The sequence below is a fragment of the Sylvia atricapilla genome, chromosome 20 (assembly GCF_009819655.1).
Source record: "Sylvia atricapilla isolate bSylAtr1 chromosome 20, bSylAtr1.pri, whole genome shotgun sequence".
Taxonomy (NCBI): Eukaryota; Metazoa; Chordata; class Aves; order Passeriformes; family Sylviidae; genus Sylvia; species Sylvia atricapilla.
In genome coordinates this window covers 8,465,501-8,478,357 of record NC_089159.1, presented here as the reverse complement: position 1 = coordinate 8,478,357, position 12,857 = coordinate 8,465,501, and the positions used below count along the sequence as shown (strand labels likewise).

The following is a 12,857-nucleotide window of genomic DNA, read 5'->3' as shown; positions in this document are numbered from 1 at the left end:
TCATGAGACTCCGGGCAAGTGTTTGTTAGAAAACAGGCTCAGGTTTTACTACAGCAAGGGAAAAAAAGGTTAAGCCAAGCCTGAGCTCGAGTTTTTTTCCCCTCTCCTTCAGCTGGGATAGCTGGAGCCAACCCCAGATGAAAGGATGGCTGCTTTCTCACCGCAGGAAAATTGTATTTGTTTTCTCAGGACATCAAATGACTCATTTCAGTCTTGTGGGTAAAGGCAGCTTTAGCTTAACCAAGGGAAAAGAGAGAGACCAGCTAAGATTGAACATATGGATAAACAGAGGCTAATGGAACAGGAACTCTGAATTAACTCAGGATGGTTTAAATTTAGGGCAGGTAAGAGACAATAGCTGGGCACTGCACGGGAATGTGCTCCCTGCAGATGGCTTTTCTCTCCCAGGGTCAGCAGTGAGTAACAAATGCTTTTCTCCTCCTTTGAAGCGACGTGAAAGCTTTTCAATTTCCTTTGTTCCTGCTCTATACACAGCTGCAAGCAAGAATTCCAGCTGCTGTGGATATTCCAAATCAACAGGTTGTGGTTTTAAATACCACTGCAGTTACCCAAGCTGTTAAATTCTCAGTTTAAGCACCCAAAGTGCACGGCCTCAAATGTTTATGCCCTTGTTTTTCCACAGAAGAAAAACTTGAGATGACTGCAACAAGCTGAACTTCATTAATCTGCATATTTCTGGCACAAGGGGAAGATAAGCCTGAAAACAGTAGCAACAACACTTCAGAAAAATTAACTTGAGGTTATGTTCTCAGGGTGATGCAAGAAGAAAAAGTCACATTGCTCCTCCAGGCTCTGCCAATTTGCTTTGGCTTCGTTTTGTGCACTGAGGAAGAGGTTTGCATGTGTGTACTGGACATGAACTTTCTTTAAATTGGCTAAGTCACATGCTCATTATTACAAAACATTTCAGAAGTGCAACAAAAATCATATGATTTCATGTCTGCTGGAGATAGGTGCTTTAAGTGCATAAAAAAAAAGGAAAAAAAAAAGCAGCAATTAAGGGCTCCAAACCAGTAACTATTTAACTGCTTTTTGCAACATTAGATATTTCACCATTTAATTGTGAATGCCAGTTTTACACGGAGATTCCTTGGACACACAACAAACTGGAAAGGCAAATGCTAATCAAAATTCTTTTACATTCAGAAAAGGAAACTGGGAAATGACTCCACTAGAAAGAGTCTTTTAACCAGATTTGATCCTGCTCAGGACACAGGCCGCCTGTTCTGCTAATCCCAAGCAATTAAACATTTTTATTCTTTCCCCTTATTTCTTGTAAAAAAAACCCCAAAAAAGCTGCAACACATTAAAAAAATATAGGGCACTATTGAATTCCTTGTCCCTGTGGGATGGGAGGCTGTGAAAACTGGCATTCACCTAAGAGATTGTTTCTGAGCCCTTCTGCAGGCCAGGGCTGCTGCAGCCAACTTTTACAGGGATTGAAAAAAGCATCATTTTCATCCCACCTAATAATTCCTTGGGCACAGGGATATTTAATCCTTGTAACACTCATTATCAGCAGGAATGGCCATCGCTGACGTGCTGGGGACTAGGAGTGATTTTCATCTCTAGCTGAAATTGGCTGCTGGTGGGTTTTGTGACCCTTGTGCAGATCAATCCTCACATTTCACCCCACAGGACACTCAGCCTGGGCAGCTTTACAACCACAGCTCTGCAAAGTCATCCTGGGATGGTCTGCAAAAAAAAATCAGCCTTTGCACTTTCTGGAAGTCACCATTATCTTTGCTAAGTGGACATTTAGCTCAAGAGTGACAGACTCCAAAATAACTCTCTCCCACAGCTTCCATAAGAAGTGAGCTGGAATTAGGACAAAAGAAACACTCTGGAAGCAGCAGCAGCAATTGCCAACTTGATTTGGCTTACAGGAAATTAGCAAGCAATGTTTATGTACTCACGAAACATTCCAAGAAAGCATAACATTACACGAGACACCACTGCTAGACAGAGGATGCTCCCGAGGGAAAATCCAGAGGAGACAGAGTTCAGAGCAAAGGTAGCTGACAGGGAATTGGAAGAAGGGGGAGGGAAGGGTGAAGAAGTGGGATACAAATGTTCCTGTTCCCTTGTCCTTTCCCTAATCTAATCCCAGGAACTCAAGACCACGAAGGCACTGCTTGTTCTCCCTCATGGCTGCTCTGGAGGACACGAGATTCCAGAGGCTGCAACTCTTGTTCACTCATTTCTAAACTTAATTCTCCTCATAGCTCAGTTTTTACACGCTGCAGATGAAGCAAGAGATGTTTACCCTCAGCTGCATTTTTATTTTGCAACCCTAGAAACGTAGCTGTAAATGCCATTTTTACTGCTCGTCTCTATTAAACAGACTTCAGCAGAGGAAGAAAATAAAGTGAAATCTTTTATGTATTTATAGTCTTGTAAGTATTTGTGTGTTTACTGAGCATTCAGGCAATTCTGGCCGTTCATTAGGAGTGAAATTTAAGCTGCACTTTGCTTTTTGACAGGGCTTTGAGTCCACTTTCTCTGTTACTATTTTGATTTTAGTCTCTAAACTCACACAACCTGACTGGAATTTTTGTAACTAACACAACTGCTGCTATTTAAAAAAATTATAGTGACCAGTTGCATTATATATTAAAGAATACCAGGGCAGGCATCAGATACTGTTTTTAGAATTTCCTTTCTCTGCATTTAAGTTGGACAACTAAGAATTTAGTAATTTAATCATCAGCTAGGACAGGAAGTCAGCAGCAAAATAAAGTTAATTTGGCATGTAGTTTACAGCAGATGCATCTGTGTAAACTGCAATTCAAAATGAGCTACATGTAATGAAGAAAACAGCCTGGCTGACCAAACTCCTCCACAAATTAAACTTCTACAAGAAGCTGAAGATTAAAAAAAAAAAAAAAAAAAAAGAGGAAAACGGAAAGGAAGTTCCAATGACAGCGTTTCCTAAGACCCTGATTCACTTAAACAGGAAAAACAGGTCAGCTTTTAACAGAAAAGTGGAAACAGGCAGAAAAACAGAAGTAAAAGATGTAAAAAAATGTGGAAAATGAATTTAATTTAGATTAATTTACTGCTGCAGCCCAGAACAAGCTGTGAGAAGAGGGCCTGAGTCCTGCAGATGAGGAACTGCAGCTCCACTCATGTTACAGGCCCCAAATTATTGGAATTATTTCTTGCTTAGACCTGAGAGCTGCCAGATCATCTGGGGTGCAGACACCCTTCCTAAAATGTACTTTTTTACATCAACAGCCTTCAAGTTTTCTGCTGGTATTTAGCAGACAGCACTGCAGCTGATAAAAAATATCCCAGGAATATTCTATTAAAAAGCATTCAAATGACCAGGAAGGCAACTTCTCACATTACCTTGTGCAGTGTAACCCATCGTTATTTGGCTAATTGAAGAATTTTTTTTTTTTTTTTTGTCTATTGCTGGCCACAGAAATGAAATACACAAGTGGAAATTGCAGGTTTTTTTAAAAAATAAGCCTTACCCACATGCAGGCCTCCAGCCTGACTTTTGAGATGATTGTCCACAAGGAGATGGAGCCTTCAGTGGTCTCCTGGTCAGGGCAGATGATTTGATCCGGGTAAGGAGGCTCAGGGAAATTCACAGAGTTACATTCATAGGCAGCAAGAGTGACTGAGGCTATGTGTGGACCCTGAAAAAAACCAAAACAACAAACTCAACAAAGAAATTTCAATTGTATTTTATGTGAGTTAGAATAAAAATTAAAATTAGCCCCGTTCCCCTCTGCCATTTGTCCCTAGGTTAAAACTTCATGCTTCTCACTTTGGCCATTGGTAATTTGTTAACATAATAATTGTTATTTATGTAAAATTCTTGTTTGTTGGAGGGGTTTTTTTTAAGACCATCTGAATTGCAATGCTGAGCTACTAATGTACTTTTTAAAAAATTAAATCTTTCCTTTGAGCCACTAAAATGCTTCGGGGCCTTTCAGCTTTTGCCCTGCCACTTACAAAGTTGCCACTTTTTAAAAAAAAACCAGGAATTTTCAAATATTTTACAATGTTCTCCTTAAGGTATTTATGACCTACAGCTTTATTAGAGGAGGTGTTTTCCCTACTCCTGCTTTTAGAGGATTAGGCATTTAAATTATATATTGATTTTTTTTAATGACTGGGTTTAATGACATCTTGCAGCAGACTTTCTTAACTTCTGTATTTTTCTCCAACAGTTTAATTTGTGCCTGTTTTTTTCTGAGTAAACAAGAAAGTGACCTCACTGGTTTTTGCTTAAAAATAGTTTGAAATGTAATTCAGAACTTAAACATTATTTAAATACCATTTAACTGAATTAATTTTAGTCTCCATCTTACACTGGAAGATTTTTTTGGACAGATCTCTAAATAAAACAAGCATAAAAATCTATTCAAGAAATGAATTGCTAGATAGTTTAAAAACCTGAAAGAATTGCCATTATTTTTAAGACAAAAGAATTGAAAAGCAATTCAAACAATCTGAACACCAGACACTGTAGCTAAAAAACAATCACTTAACAAAGGTCATGGATATACTGTCCAGGGAAGAGGGAGGGCAAAAAAATAAAATTACTGCATTAAAGTGAGGTCTTTATGTAAAACCACAGATTTAAATAAATCAAAAAGTTTCATTAAGTGCAGAACAAATTACACAAACCATAACTTTTGCTGTTCATTATTTGATGGGTTTTGACATTGGGCTGGGAAATATTGACAGCAATTTTCTTCCACGTTTGAATCTGCAACCTTAATTTACTTTCATTTTATTAGAGCAATAAGGGAGTTTGGTTATATACTCCTCCCCCCCCCAAAAAAAAAAAAATTATCAAAGCTCGATTTATTACAGAATAGAGGGAAAGTGTGAGAGAGCTGAGCCCTGCACAGGGCTCCCAGAGCTCCCTTTGAAATGCAGGAGGCAGGGACACATCCAGCCCCCAAAAGCTTCATTTGCACATTAAAGGGTGAAATTCCCCCACAAAAAAGGAGAAGCTCCATCACTCCTGGGTTTGCTGAGGATGTGAGGTTCACTCACCAACATTTCAGAGCCTTGAACTGAGGCAGTGACATCCACACTGGAATTTTTCAGTGGCAGTGAATGAAGAACGTTGAAATAAAAATACCAGTTATATTTTCTGTATGGCAGCTGCAACTACTGTTGTCATATGCAAACAATTCAAAATAAACTCATTCTTCTGGCATGCAACTGGTAAAGGACAAGCTGCTCTGATAGCAAGAAAACTTTTTTATTTATTCCTTGTTGCTTTACAGGAGGCACATTCCAAGTGCTTGGGTGTATTTTGGATTGCAGAAACACAAAGCCTGTGAGATGATAAATGAGGCACAGCCTCTCTTGGGGAGAGGAAAGAGGTTCAATGAAATTAAACTGAAAAAGAGGGGATCCAGAACTTGATACACAGGAGAGATTTTGATATGGACGGGAGAACAAAGACTGGAAGAATGAACCAATGAATAATAATTTATATTATTAATATTCCTATAGGCCCTACTGTCAATAAACTTCTTGGTACCTGTAGCAAGATCATCTCCACAACAGCTTCAGAGCTAAATAAAGAACATCTCTCTTTCACTCATCAAGGGCAGACGCAAAGAGAATTGAAACTCCCCGAAAATTGTAAAGTACATTTATGGCAAACCTGGGAACCTCTTTCTCCACTCTGAAACTTGGAGAGTTTAATCCCAGCCCCTGATTGCCCCTCCCTAGGTCTGAGAGATAGCTTGGGACAAAAAAAAAAAAAAGATCTCAAGTCATCATCCTAAAATTAATGGTTTTCACCTGCAGAAATTTGCAGTGAAACTCTCCTGAAAGGCAGATTTGCATGGAGGAAATTCCCCCGGGGCTGAGTTGTAAATGACCATTCTCTCAGCTCCCTCAAGGCCCTGGCCAAGGCACTGAGATACAGTGAGATACTGTGGGAATCCAGAGGTGGGGCTTTCACTTCCACAAAATTTGGAGTACACACCATAGCACAGAGCAACAAGAGCCAGCTTATTTAGAATGGCAAGAGACAAATTTAATCACTACTGTCAGTAGTGATAAGCAGCCCTCAGCCCTTGCAAGGCTTCAGCATCACCCAAGGTTTCTTCCCAAAGTGCACCCAAGGTGGATAAAGCAGGTCCTGAAATCCCAGGGGAGAAGACAAGGACAAAAAATGCCCAACTGGAGATGCTGCAGGAGCCTCTCCCAGCAGAGCTGCCACCCTGGAAGTGGCTGAAGAACCTCAAAACTCTCCTGCTGAGAGCCCTCCCAGTCTCAACTAATGTCTGCAAAGGGAAAAACTTCACAGGGTGTAGCCAATGGAAAAAACAAAAAAGGCATTTCACAAAGCAGCTGCGAAGGGCCACCTGAAGGCCAGGCCAAGGGAACAGAACTCTCCCAGAGCAATGTAAACGATTCTAGAACGGAGAAAAGTTGGAGTGGTGGAAGCCACAGAAGCCACGTTAGAACTGGAATGAGGAATACATGCAAATGGTTTGTTCAGAGTGGTGAAGTGTGGGATGGAACTGGAGTGAGCTGAAGGCAAGCAGAGCAATCCCGTGTCCTCCTCCTGTGTCTGGGTGTCCTGTGGGTCACAGGGACACTGGCCCAGGCTTGGCAGGTTCAGAGCAACACCAACATCTGCCTGTGGAGCTTCCCCAAAGCCCTGGTACCAAACAGTGCTTGGCTGAACAGGCCCAGGGCTGGGAGGATGGGGGAGGTTCATTTCTATTTAACTCTGGTTAAACTCTGGTGGTTTAACTCTGAATAGAGCAGGGAACCAGCCTCAAACATGCCCGAAGTGCCAGCTTTAGCAAACCCCTGACTCTACACCCAGGAGGATTCATTCTCATCCAGATTTTTAATCCTCTTCACAAATAACATCTCCTCCACCCTCTCCTCCTCCTCCTCTGCGTGGGGCTGCAGGAAATGCTGAGTGTTTTGCCTCCCTGCAATGGTTCAGTTTGTTTCAACACTTGGGGAAGTCACAGAATGGCTGGAAGAGACCTCCAAGATCATCAAGTCGAACCCAACCCTAACCTCAACTAAACCACAGCATCAAGTGCCACATCCAGTCTTCTCCTAAACACATCCAGAGATGGTGAATCCACCACCTCCCCAGGTAGAGTATTCCAATACTTCAGAATAGTCCTCTCAGATGTCCCCCTTGGACTATGAACTGTAGCTGTACCTTTGAAAAGGACCAAACTGCTTCAAACCCCATCACACCAAGCACTAAATCCTGGGTGATCCAGATGTGCTCCTGGCCAGCCCAGGAAAAGTCACTGAAACTCAAGGTATTTAAGTTCCTGAACACCAACTGTCTTTCCCTCACCCCCTTCCAATGATTTTTTCCCCTTTGAAGCTGCAGGAGGCACTAACAAAGGAGAGCAGAGGAGGAATTGAGCAGCATTCTGCTGACTCGGGTGAGAAACATTTCCTTGCCACTGCTGACGACCAGAAGGAGCCTGTGGTCAGGCCGGAATGTGATGTGTTAGAAATATCTGTACAATTTGCAAATCAAACAAGACAAGATTTGCTCATCGAGATGAACTCAACATAAATCTATTTCTTAGCAACAGCAGATCAGGGGAGGTTGGAAATGTCTGTCTGCACAACCCCAATGTCTCAGAGAAGGTAACTTCGAACTCTTGAACTCACAGGCCATCAAAGGAGTTTTATTCCAGTGATTGAAGGCACCCAAATTGGAATGGCACAGAAATAAGTTACTTAAAAAGATGTATTATGGAATTTCTAGAAAGTAGAAGTCTTTTTTATCTATAAATTATGCTTGGAAATTTATCTGTGCAAGTAGAAAGAGACAGCAGCCACATGTAAAAAAAATCAGGAGTTCAAATCCTTAAAAACATGCTGATCTGTATAATTCTTACAGCAGAAAGCCTTTACCATAAGGAAAAGTGACTGAATATCCAATTAAAAATGAATCCATTTTCACATTATTAATCATTCTGAGCACCTGGACTGGGAAGTCAATTAAAGCTCCAAACAAATCCTGTATCAAGTGTTGGTTTCTCACATGGCCCTTCTCAGAACAGCCAGGCTGCTCAAGTGATACAAGAACAACCACATCTAATTTTAACCTTTTATTTTGGGGGAAGATATAATTTTAGACTGGCTTTAATTTAGAAACATTTCTCCAAGAAAAGTGACACGTCTGCCAGCAAGAAAAATATTACCCTGAACTCCTTGCTGAACTTAATGCACTAAAAATCTGTTTTCCTCCATGGATACCCTGCTTTTCACACTGGGTTCAAGACTCAGCCTTTGCACAGGGGGAGAACATGTCATGATGTATTTGATGGAGATAAATTGGAAAAACAAAAGCTTGCTTCTCATGGGAAACATCCTCCGAGCGGTGCCCCAGGCCACGAGTCATCCCATAGTTATCCACAAAGTCACTACACCTCTCCAGAAAGTCACACCACAGTTCCAGGGTCTCTTTTATCTCTGAGAACGGTGGACAACTACCCACAGAGAGAACTGCTCTGTCATTGAGAGGGAGAAGCTTGGTCTGGAGGTGGCTGGTAAATATGTGCAGTTTGTCTGTCTGTCTGTGTTAGGAGATTAAAATGTCTCATGATTTTATAACGTCTGGTATGTGGTGCTGGCTGGAAATTGGGGCTGGAGGATCCTCTACCTACAGCATCCTCAAGTGACACAAACATCCATCAAGAGCTCAGGGCTGGGTTTAAAGACCTCCACAGCATTTCAAGCTGTGTATTAATTTTACACTCACGTGGCTGTGGTTCAGTTTCTATTCCCACTTCAGCCACGCCTTGCCCCACAGAGCAGAGCTGATGGAAATTCCAAATGATCAGCCACAAACTCTGAATTTGACTAAACAAGAGCCACGGAGGGAGCAGCACATGGCCTTTACCAGTGCCTGTCTAAAGGGCCATGGTGCTGCTCTAAGAGTAACATGAAAAGCAGATTTATTTTTTTTTTAAGGCTGTGCCTACATTACTTGCTATAAGAACAGATAGACTAATGTCAGGGGGAGACACAACTGCAAGAATTCGAGTTTATCTTCTGCTGCTGATAGAAAATCATTAATAAAACAATAAAATAGTCAGTGTTCTCTCCTTGCCCTTCCCTAGCCATCCACTCATCTCTGAAGAATGAACCTCAGCGTTTATTCAAATTGCAACCAGCAGTGGTGATTGGCTTTAAAATCTCCAATTAGAGATTGTTCTGCACAATCATCATTATTTTCAACCTGCTCCAGGAAGCAGGACATGGAAAGTATAAAGTTCAGGCTGTGCATAAAAAAAACAAAACAAAACAAAACAAACTCAACAAAACCAAAAAAACTGTAAAACCTCCAAGGGAACAAATGAGGAGAAAGCACAACGTGTCCTCCCAGCAGAGATCTGACAGAACAAACCTTGAGGAAGTGGGGAGCAGATAATGAAAACAGGGCGTCAGCTTCTAAAAGGTAAAGTCCATCAACCTTCAGGAGGAAGAAAAGGGTGCAGCCATGGTGCCATGAACTCCCCCATCAGCCCAGGACTGCTCTTGCACAGTCTGAGCTAAGCCACCAGTGCTGGGTTTACTCTCTGTAGGCATCCCACACAACAACAGGAGCATTTAGAGGGACCAAGAGTTCAAACTGACCATTTTTCTCCTCGAAAAAACCACTTTTTTCAGCTCTGATTTTTAAAATGCAAGCGAGTCACCAGAAGATTTAAGGAACACCCAAATTGCACAACTGATTTAGCAGCAGTGTTCAGTTAATTCAGCACACCCTCCCCGTTCACCAGTGCATTATTAATATCAATACTGCAGTTTCAAGCAGGACAGAGCCCAGGTGTGCTGTAAACAGGAGTTTCTGGCGAGATTATTGCAAAAGTGATTTTTTTAAAGGTTTTGTGTTGATTCACATATTCCAGGATACTTCAGTTCATTGTAGAAAGCTTAGGACAGTTGGAGGAAGTAGTTTAAAGACAGGAAAGAAACAAATGACAGAATAAGAGACCAAAACGACCCTCACACAAACAGGCTCCATTTCAACTTATGTTAGAATTAATTTCTGCCTTCTGCACCCTCCACGTATTTTTCTTTCAACCACCTCAGCAATTCAATAGCAGTAACGTGAGCACAGGTATTAGACAGAAGCTTTTTTTTTTATTTCCTTTGTTTCAGGCTTGCAAGTTGACGTGTGAATTGGAGAACAGCGAGGGCTAGAAATGAACACCTCAGTTCACAAAAAGAATTCAGCGCTGGGAAGGGGAGCACTGCTGCACCTCCCACCTGGCTGAGGCAGCTCAGCCTTTGTTTCTTACTTTTTTCCTTTACACACAGAACCATCATTTTCTGGGTTACTCACAATAGTTTGGAATGATCTGCGTGGAAAGAGCAAAACCTCTCCTGAAGCTGATAATTACTATGAAAATACTCCTGTGTTAGTCACGAGGAAGTAAGTGGAGAAAAAAGATCAGAAAAAGTCGTGTGGGTTTATAAATTATTCTGTCTACTTCATAAAAGTGGAGTAAGTCCTGTTTTGTGAATTTCTCTCTTAAGAGGGACTTAAGTAATTTTTATCACAAGTCCTCTTACAAGCTCAGCTCCTGGAACAAGGGAACAGAAAGGAATTAGGTTTGACTTTAAAAAGCTTTCAGTAGTCCTGACAGGAAACCGTTTATTTGTGTGGGTTTGTTTTTTGGGTTTTTTTAGTTATTTACACCACCAACATCTTTTTTTTTTTTTTTTCCCAAGATAATGGACTCCTTATTGCACAAGTGTCTGGCGTTTAAATCTTCATATTCTAACCTAAACCAGTTTGGGTAGGGCCAACACAGGGCTCATTTCAGCTGCAAACTATGGCTGTTTGGGGAGGGCAGAATGCAAGCCCTGGGCGAGGGGAACCAATTCAGAATGAAAGTGAGATGCTGAGCCCCCAAAGGCAGACAAAGCCAGCCCTGCTCTCTCCGGGCAGCACTGGCAATAAGGGCACTGCCTTTCTGACTCACTTTTCTCTTTAAAGGCACATTTCTGCTCGTAATTTTTTCTTTCTGCTGTGCCCTCTTCCACTGTAAGAATTCCTGACAAACTCAACTATTCCAGGGCTGAAATATCCGGGCTGGACCTCGGCACAAGCGTTGCTATTGTAGCTCACATTTCCTGTTTGTGCTCGCCCGGCCACCAGCACAAACCCCCTCAGCAGTCGCCCCCTCGGCTCCAGCAGCAGCAAATAAAATCCACATTTAAGCAACAAAAAACACCAACAATGCAACCAGGCAGAGCTCGCCCTGAGCTTTTGAGCGGTGAGGAATTCGGTGCCATTCATCCTCACAGGGATTTCACATCCCAAGGGAGAGAGGATGTTACCGCGCCCTCAACCACTCGTTTTAAGCACTTTACTTTTTGGGTTTGTTTTTTTGTTTTTTGTTGGTTTTTTTGGGTGTTTTTTTTTTTTTTTGGCCACATCTTTGACAATCCGTTGTTCAGAGCTGAAGTGAAACCAAAGCACGAGGCAGAGCGTTGGGTGGGGATGGCCACAGTTTGTGATCCCAACCCAGCACTCCACCTACTGTCCCCTGCTCCGGAGCCCTCCGGCACCGCCACCTCATTCATTCATTTAGGGCAGCAAAGATCTTTCAGAGATGTGCAAACACCAAAAATTCCTCCTGAGTTACCCTCAGCCATCCTCTGCTGGTAATGAGGTGATTCATGCTGCTCGTATTTGAATCTACCACCGACAGAAAACATCTCAGGACCGAGGAAAAAGCCATGTACTGCTAAAAGCAGTATTCAGAGTCATTAATCATGATAGTTTTATTTCCTACAGAGCCACATCATGATTACTATTTTTAAGGGTTGTTTTTAAAGAATTGTGAAAAACCCTTTAATGGGCTTCAGGAAAATAAGCCAGCAGACTTGTTTTCAAAGTGTCAGAATGGAAAGCATTCTTGGAAGAGTGGCTTGCTTCCCTGCTCCTGCACTGAAGATCTGCTCTGTGCCAGCCCTTAGCTCGGTGCCAAGTGCAGCAGGAGAATTGTTTCCCAAAAAGCCATGTCAGATTTTACATCCAGGGCTGGCAAACAACTAAGGAAGCAGCGTTAAGCTAGGAACTGACACATCAGACAATGTTCAGGCCCGTTCTAACGTATAGAAAGCTCTGGAATTACAGGAACAGCAATTACAAGCCTGGTATGAAAACTGACACGCTCGACCTGTCCCTCTTGCACCAAGGATTGGTGATCAAAAAAAAAATCCCAAATCAGATGTGAACCAAAATGATCCTGAGGCAGCAACACCCCTCCCACACTGAGGCTGCTTCAAATTCTACTTTTAGCAAACTGTTTCCAAGTGCTCTCCTCTCAGCTAACCCCGGGATCTCTCCTGGCACTGGAATGCAGCTCCAAAAAAGCAGCTGGTGAGAGATGCTCTGAAGGATCTGGACAAATGACAGTTTTCAACAGTGGAAAAAACAGCTAAAAGCAGGCCAGGGAGAGCAAACATCAGAGTCATTCATATACTGCAGCCATTGCATAACCACTTTCCAGGGCCTGCCCAGAGCTTGGGAATGGCCATATGCAGTAAATGGATAATCCAGTGGATTTCAGTGAGGTGCACCTGTGTGACAGCTGAAGGAGCCTGAGCAGGTGCCTACATGCCATCAATTCCTCCACGTGCCCTCGGTGGCACAGACAATGCTGCAAGTCCCAGCAGAGCTCAGCACCACATGGGTGGGCCCAAGGGCATTGTTCTCCCAGCGTGTAATTGCATTCCCAACAACCTCCCTGTACATACAGCTTTAAAATGAGCAATTAATTAAAAGCAATTTGAAAGCACTTACTGGGGCTGTCCTCTATTGCCAGCAAATCCAGGCA

General features: G+C 42.3%; 2 protein-coding genes across 3 annotated transcripts in view; one reads left to right on the top strand and one right to left on the bottom strand.

Moving 5' to 3' along the window:
* TUBD1 (tubulin delta 1) overlaps positions 1-12,857 on the top strand; it is a 76,120-nt gene that overhangs the window by 45,031 nt on the left and 18,232 nt on the right. The window lies entirely within an intron of this gene.
* VMP1 (vacuole membrane protein 1) overlaps positions 1-12,857 on the bottom strand; it is a 59,858-nt gene that overhangs the window by 30,884 nt on the left and 16,117 nt on the right. For both annotated transcript variants that reach the window (XM_066333499.1, XM_066333501.1), the window contains one exon: positions 3,501-3,668. In XM_066333499.1, the coding sequence (XP_066189596.1) occupies positions 3,501-3,668 (168 nt within the window). The remainder of the gene's footprint in view (positions 1-3,500; positions 3,669-12,857) is intronic.